The sequence below is a fragment of the Trachemys scripta genome, chromosome 2 (assembly GCF_013100865.1).
Source record: "Trachemys scripta elegans isolate TJP31775 chromosome 2, CAS_Tse_1.0, whole genome shotgun sequence".
Lineage (NCBI taxonomy): Eukaryota > Metazoa > Chordata > Testudines > Emydidae > Trachemys > Trachemys scripta.
The window spans coordinates 34,866,107-34,874,242 of record NC_048299.1 but is presented as its reverse complement, the minus strand read 5'-3'; the positions used below and the strand labels follow the sequence as shown (position 1 = coordinate 34,874,242).

Below are 8,136 nucleotides of genomic sequence, written 5' to 3'. Positions count from 1 at the left end.
GGGAAGAAAGGGGGGAGGGGGGGGCTTGGCTGCCGCAGGACCAAGCTTCTGCCTCCTGCCCCTGCAGGGGAGGGTGGGGGGCGGGGGGGCTGAGTGGGGCAGGGGGCCGGGACCCCCCCAACCGCTCTCTCCTGTGGAGGCAGGAGGCAGAAGCTTGGTCCTGCGGCAGCCAAGCTTCCCCCTCCCCCGCTTCTTCCCACAACGTGGCGCTTTCTGGCCCCTCTGCCCCTCCTCCTCCTCCTCTCACCGGGCAGGCAGCATGCCACTCAGAATCGGCTCGCGTGCCGTCGGTTGCCGACTCCTGGGCTACAGCCTACTTCAGCAAACTGAATACAGATAAAACCTCACCCTCAGAGGTGTTCCAGTAAGCTTCCTTTTACAGACGAGCCTCCTTCTAGTCTGGGTCCAGCAATCACTCACACCCCTTGTAGTTACTGTCCTTTGTTCCATTTTCTCTGAGGTATCCTTGGGGATGGAGCTAGCTGAAGACAAAATGGAGGGGTCTCCCAGAGGTTTAAATAGACTTTCTCTTGTGGGTGGAGACCCCCTCCTCTCTTTTATGTCCAGCTCCAAGATGGAGTTTTCGAGTCACATGGGCAAGTCACATGCCAAGCATGACTCAGTTTTTACAAGCAATTGTGTTTACATGCTACCCTGAACGTCAGGTAGACTTCTTATGTGGATTGGAGCCTTCCAAGATTCATTGTCCTTTAAGTGTTTCTTGATTGGGCTCTTTATTTGCACATTCCTTTCTCAAGAAGCTGACCAAATGCTTTACTAAGGCTACTTAGAAATCAAGCAACTACACAGCCAATATTCATAACTTTGAATACAACAATGACACATGCATACAAACAGGATGAATATATTCAGTAGATCATAACCTTTAGATAGATATGTTACATGGCATACGTAGCATAAAACATATTCCAGTTATATCATATATACATTTATAAGCATATTTCCATGAAGCCTTATGGGGTGCAACGTCACACACGACATCACAAATATCTTTAATAGTATACTAATACTAACACAATATATAACATGTATATTAGATATGCAATTATTTGTGTTTTAAATGCTTTACTTTACTAAATTTTAAATAAAAATACATTTGAGGATTAGAAAATCTTCCTGACTTTAGCAGTCTGCCATATATTAGTCCCTTTAACACAGATGCTCTGACACAGTCATTGAATGTGATATGATTGGGACAGAAGGCTGTTTTCCCAAAGTCACAGAAAATGTATTTTAAAGCCAAAAAAAGCTTATTTTTTGTTCGTGGTTGAATTTTAAAGTCTTCAGAAATGCTTCAGTCTAAATAAAGAACAAAAGGCCTTTTAAGAAATTGCCCTTTCTCAAGCTATGTCAGTTTCAAAGAGTCTATTAAGAGGGTCAGAGCAGCTGGATTTGATGGAAGGTTTCTTTCTGTATGAGAGAGGTCAGAAATGGAAATGAACACTTGTATCACTTCCAGCTGTCTGAATAGAGATCGTGTCAGGGTAATACTCCAACTAGCATAGATCATGGAGAGCAGGTGTTTAACAAGGGATTTTGGGAGAAGATAGCACAGGAAGGATCATTCTATTTTTAAAAAAACTACCGCAATGTAGCAGTGTAGCAGAATGTGCACCAGGGCAAAATCCTATTCTCCATGCAACATGTGAGTACAAGGGCTCCGCAAGGTGTGCTCTTCAGAGAATTCTCCCCACATGCTGCTCAGTGGCTGCTATTGCAGCATCAGAGTTGCAGAAATCTCTCTGAAAATTTTCACCTCTTCTGCATGTTGAAATCACATAGTTACTGCTGACGTCAGGACTTTCTGGATATACAAGGAAGTGTGAAGATTTCCCCAGAGTTATCACATATGACGTAGGCCTGGTCTCATTTAAGTCAGTGACTTCAGTGGCATGTCAGTTGACTTCAGGGGAGCCAGGATTTCACCCATTTTATCAGATGGGTATTTGCAAAACACACTGTGACTGTTATTGCAACTGCATGTAGTATCTTTGGGGATCATATTGTACTAAGGTTATGTATCACTGTGGGCCAGAGATTGTATACAGTTCCAGAGGGGAGAGTTCTCACAGCTCTTGTAGGAGTCAAAAACAGCGGGGAATGATTAAAGTGAATCACTCAGGTTGTAAACATCTCCAGGGAGGTATCCCCTCCCCAAAGAGGCTTGCATGGACTGGTTCAAACACGGTTTTCCAGAGACCAACAGACAAAGGGCTTTTGATATAAAAAGATCAGGTTTGAACTTACTCAGGACCTTCTTTCTGACCCAGCAAATGGATAGGGTTGGAAAGACTCTGGCCTAGAAGAGCCCAATAAATCTGATGGGTGACTACTGGTATGTTTAGTGTGTTTAAATTGATTATTGTTTTTATTATATTTTCGATGTAATCCTTTTACATTAAGAATAAGTGTGCTTGCTTAGGAAGAACTTTGTGGCAACTTGTAACTGCTGGCAATATACTGTTTGTTCATAGTCCTTGGAGAGAAAGCAAAGCACAGGTGCTGCTGGCCTTTAGGCAGAATGGCTTGCTGCCCAGAGATCTGAGACCTGGCTGGGTGGGATATAGGTGCAGGAGGTGTGGGGATATAGGTGCAGCTACCCTGAAACTGTGATACTCACTCACTCACTCTGCTCAGCTCTGAAGGAGGTTAGTGGTTTTTGATTTGACAACAATCTAGGATCTCTGCTTTTAAAACTATTGCTGGTAAGTAATTTAATAAAACTTTTCGTGTGTCATCTGTATAAGTTGTTTCACCGAATTTATAATTTTGTGTTAAATCAGCAATTTTAAAGATGAGTTTTGCCCTCTTATCTTTCAGCAGAAACTCAAGCTGTTATTAGGAAAGATGAAAAAAAATAATGTCCTTGAATCCTATTGAAAACCCATTTTAACATATCGAACTGGCCTATAAATCTCAGACTGAATCAAGTCTGATTTAAAAAAAATATATATAGTGGGCTGATGCATTGAACAGTAAGGCTTAATATGACTCAGAAAATTCTCTTCTCTTTTGTGTTTGTAGTTTGACCCTTTATCGATTGAAAGCAAAAAAGCAGCAACAGTGGTGCTAATGCTTAATTCGCCAGAAGAGGAAGTTTTGGCTAAAGCATGTGATGCTATATATAAATTTGCATCAAAAGGTTTGTCTTTTCATGATCAGTCTCTCTCCACATTTCCTAAGTTTCCTAGACTAGATGTCTGGCATTTTTATAGTTTCCATACTCTAACTATCCTGCTTGACAGTAAATGCTCCTATTGGAATTTTGTAAAATATTTCTCATGTATTATTTACAGTTATAAGGAAGTCCTGTGTTCTGCATGAAGTTAATTTTTTGCATCTTTTAATAATAAAACTTACCTTGAATGTAAGATAGTCTAAATCTGTTTTATCTTGAGCATAAGATTGTGACATCTTGCATATTACAATTTGCTATACCGGTACATAATTTAAATTGGAGAAATAGTTATTTCAAGCTTTTGGTGTCTCTGGGGATTTGTTTGTTTACTTGTTTTTGTGTTTTGCATTTAATCCTTCTTTTCTTTTCTTTTCTTTTCTTTTCTTTTCTTTTCTTTTCTTTTCTTTTCTTTTCTTTTCTTTTTCAAGAACAGTACTTCCATAGTAGAAGATCCTCATGAGAACAACCAGCCTCAATCATTGCTACATGTTTGGGAATCAAACAAGTGTCTAGTATTTCAAATCCCCTAAATGTTCTTGTTAAATTATATATAATCAAGGCACTATGTGTGTGGCACATCAAACATAAATCGGGGCAGGGCCATGTTTTTGTTCTGGGTTTTTACAGAACCTAAAAATGGCCTAACAAAATGAGGTCCTGGTTTTTGACTGGGGCTCCTAGGTCTTATGGTAACAACAATAATAATAATTAATAAAGAAACCCACAGTTATGTGGCCCTTCCTTTCCCAAATTCTCTCCACCCAGTCTAGTCTAATTAGTGTACTGTGGTGGCATCTTTGGTTTAATTTATTTTTATATGATATTCCATCTATTTTATGTTGCCCTAAATTGTAAGGTTTCTGTGTGCTGCAGATTTTTGTATTGACAGAAATTGATGACATTGTTAAAGTTGTTAGAGAAAACCTGAAGCTTTTGACTGCTGGCTAGGGAGCATTTGGGGTTTCTGGAATCCTGGAAGGTATGCAGTCTGGGCTTGGTAAACAATATTCAGTTGAGACTTTAGGTTCTGAGGAGGAGATGCAGCAATATTTTGGGTAGGGTAGAGATTACTGTAAATTTGAGGAGAGAGGGTTGAATTCCTTGTTCCCCACCCCAACAGCCCTTGACAGCTATCCCTTTGCTCACCGCATCACTGTATCTGCCAACATGTCCAAAAATGACAAACATATTAGTTTGTTGTTTCTGCTAAACTAATAACCTGTTAAATAGTTAATGTGAATGTTCTGCTGACCCCACAGCGGGCTAGAGTGTACTTTTGCAATCAGCCCTGAATAAGGTGTATCTACACTGCAGTTGGAGATGTCAATTCGGTTCAGGTAGGCATATTTGTGCGAGCTTTAATCTAGCCAGCACAGCTAAAAATAGCAGTGAAGATGCAGCATAGGCTGTACAAGCCCACCCAGAAACCTAGGTACATGCTCACTTTTCTAGCCCACATCATGGTCCATGCCATTACATTTGCACTATTTTTAGCTGCACTAGCTAGATTAAAGCTAGTGCACGTATGCTTACCTGAGCTGCAGTCAGACCCCCAATTGCAGCGGAGACATATTCTAGGAAGTGGGACTTGTCTTCACTGCAAAGTTAACTCGGGTAATAACTTGAGTCCAATCCACACACATAAAATGGTTCACTGGTGCTGTTAGTTTGAGTTTCTTGTCCAAGAGGGAGTATAGGCTAAAACCTGAGTGAGCGCAACTCATCCAGCTCCTAACATGACAACTCTGCAGTATGGACACAGGCTAGCTCCACAAGGGCTGCAAGTCCTCCAGTGCCTTTCCATAGTCCCATCCTCTCCACCCATGTGCCCTGAAGGGACAGACAAGTTCTTCCACAATTCACTGGGAAATAATTGATGGAGCAACTCAGCTTACTGCAGTGCTAAGAACTACAGGCTGTGCTCCCCAGTAGTCTAAGCACCACACATGAGCGAGTACAGCACCAGTGCAGACACAGCAGCTTGAGTGTTACTTCACAGTGTGGCTGCTCTCACTGGAACTAGGCTAACTTGAGATGAGAAACTTGCGTGCTGATAACTAGTTACTCCTTGATTGAAGACATACCCCTGGTGTGTAGTGGGGCTGCCCCAAGAACAATTCCTTCTCTGCTCCCACTTGCTTGCAGTAGAGTAAGTTATTTCACACCTTTTAATGGAGCAGCTGTCTCCTCATTGTGTGCCTGGTCAGCTACTCTTGCCAGCACATAATAAGGACAGAGTACTCTCCCCTCCCTCCCTGCCCATCTCCTCTAAGTGGGGATGGTTGGATAAGCAATTCCTACACTGTCCCCTGTGGCCAGAAGCATAATCTGAGCAGGGCTAGGGAGAGGAGAAAGGGCGGGCTTTACTCCCCTTCCTCTTCTGTGCAGCCAACTAAGGGCTGTGACAGTCTATCTCAGAGCTATTGTTTTAGTCTGTTTGCAGACGCAGGCAAACGCCAATACATCTGTTTCCATTTGATTCACATTTGACAACCATTTTTAAATGAAGGTTTGAATTCTCAGTTTCAATTATGAAGCAATTAATGTGGTTATTTATTTGTATTATACCGGGGCCTGCATATTGTACAAGAATATGACTCCCCAGGCTACTTTTGCCTTCTCTGCAGCTAACATTTCCAGGGTCAGGTTCCTTGATGGTGCCCACTCCCATCTCAGACGATTTGATACTTTTATTCTGCCATACAAAACTACCCAATGGCTCGTTCCGTTTGTGGCTTCTCCAGAAATGGATTTGTTAAGCTTGCCCAACGCTTCCCATTATAAGACTTGTTTTTCAGTTTTTATAACTTTGCCAGACTTTAACCACTTGGACTGAAATTTTCCATGCTAGATGTCTGTCTCAGGCTGAATCTTGTTTTTACTGGAACTTTCCAAAAGGCATTTCCAAGAGCTATATTAAGAGAAAATATATTGTTTTGACTAATTAACAAATTGGTTGTACAGTTTTTTGGTGAAGTTGTCGCACCTCCAGGCTTTGGAATAAGGATTGAAATTTGACGGAGGGAAGTGAGGTTGCCCTAACGTCAGGAATGTGGCTTTGCTATTTCTATGAACAATCACCCAAATTGGACAAGATATGAATGAGCCTTTGAAAAACCTCAGTTTGCACATGCCCAGTAGAGATATTATACAACTTGGCTGCTGAATTGTAAAATGATTCTCTTATTGAGCAAACCCATCCATGCATGGCTCTTCTGTGTGATTGGACTGTGCATGTTCCATCCCCCCAGAGTGACTGAGTATATTGCCTCTGGAGGCTGCAGAGACTGAGCAGTATTCTCCATACAATTGCTATCAGCAGATGGGGTCACGGCAATCCCTGCTGTGCAGAGGACGTCATTTTGCTCCACACCGCATGACCTTGCATGTACGGTGCGTGCAAGGTCATGATGCATGGAGGACACCATTTTGCTCTACAAAATGTTGTCCTCTGCACAGTGTAACTTTGTATGTATGGAGTGTGTGTGGTCATACTGTGCAGAGAATGTCAGTTTGCTCTTCAAAATGGTGTCCTCCATGCTGTCTGGGGTTCCTGCAGGAAAAACTTCATTAAAATGGGGTCATGCCAGCAAAACTTTGGGAACCCCTGGGTTAGTGACATGGATCTTGCTTTTTCCTTGCTCTTTTGTTAGGTTGGTGTTGGTGGTATCCCTCCAGCCTAGTGGGCCTTGAATCAACACCTCATTGATATGCATAGGGCAGTGCACAACTTTCAGAGCTGTTGTTTCAGGCTCTCTGAAGACAAGCAGTTACACTTCGTTCACCTTTTCAAACTTTCCTTCACAATCATATGGGCTAGAAACTTACTTTATATTTTCATGAGGAGTCTGAGGTGATCATATGACTTCAAGAGCTGGGGTCTTAGACCCAGGCCTTTAGTGCCTATGCTTTAATCCAGCCCTGGATATGACATCACATCTATGTGAACCACACATTTTTTTATTTACATGTGGTGTATTATGTTTAATACTGCAGTGTTTAGGGCTATAATTCCATCCAAGAATTTTAATGACAGTGTTATATTAGATTGCTTTATTTTAGATCATTTTGGTACTATTTGAAATCTATTCTGTAATTCAATAAAGAGATTGATGTTAATAATACCTTATATTAATATGAATGTATATTGCATTAGTATTAATTGCTTTTTGTTGCATTCTGGTCTAAGGTATTTTCAATAATTCATATAGGAATTTAAACCTAATTACTGTTTAGGTGATGAAAACAAAGTGACACTTCTTAGTCTTGGAGCTGTGGAGCCTTTATTTAAACTAGTCTCACATGAAGACCCACTTGTGCGCAGAAATGCCATCATGGTATTTGGAATCATGGCTTCTAATAGTAAGAGTCTTCAGTTTTTAATTTTTGTCATTAAATTGTATTTTGTAGGAATACAGTTGATGCAGAAATAGGTGGCGTGAAAGGAAACTTTTATACAAATTAAAACATCCTACTAATGTTTGTTTCTTTGCTAATATGAAAAATACCTGCACTAAAAAAAAAAAAAAAAAACCACAAAAGGCCAAAATTATCTCTGCTGTAACTCAATTATCTGTGATATAGTTAGACCAGAAATGCATTTCACCCCAAACAACTTAATATTGATGTGATAATTAGGTCTACATTCCAATGGCTAGCTACTGGAATTCTAGCATGTCTAGAAAGGCTTGATAACTTCCCTTTTATAGAAAGTAGAGGAAAAAGAATTAGCTACTGCTTACCATCCCCAGCAAAAGCTATGGTTAAATAAGTTATCTAAGAAAATGAAGAAGATATAAGTAAATAATATTTTTCCAATCCTTTATAAGTTTCCACTCTGCTAGTATCACAGACGATGTCACTTTTTTGTAAGTAACCTGACCAACTTTGTTTCCTGTCATGCCCTATTTAAATCTTTTCACTGTCTGTCCTCTGCC

At 40.7% G+C, this 8,136-nt stretch overlaps 1 protein-coding gene across 12 annotated transcripts in view; it reads left to right on the top strand.

Moving 5' to 3' along the window:
* Positions 1-8,136, top strand: part of ARMC3 (armadillo repeat containing 3) — a 100,763-nt gene that overhangs the window by 21,558 nt on the left and 71,069 nt on the right. For 9 of the 12 annotated variants that reach the window (XM_034760278.1, XM_034760274.1, XM_034760269.1 and 6 more), the window contains 2 exons: positions 3,046-3,163; positions 7,436-7,561. In XM_034760278.1, coding sequence (XP_034616169.1) covers positions 3,046-3,163; positions 7,436-7,561 — 244 coding nt within the window. Of the gene's footprint in view, positions 1-3,045; positions 3,164-3,627; positions 7,562-8,136 lie in introns of those variants that run through there. The other 3 variants (XM_034760276.1, XM_034760277.1, XM_034760279.1) reach the window with 3 other exon arrangements.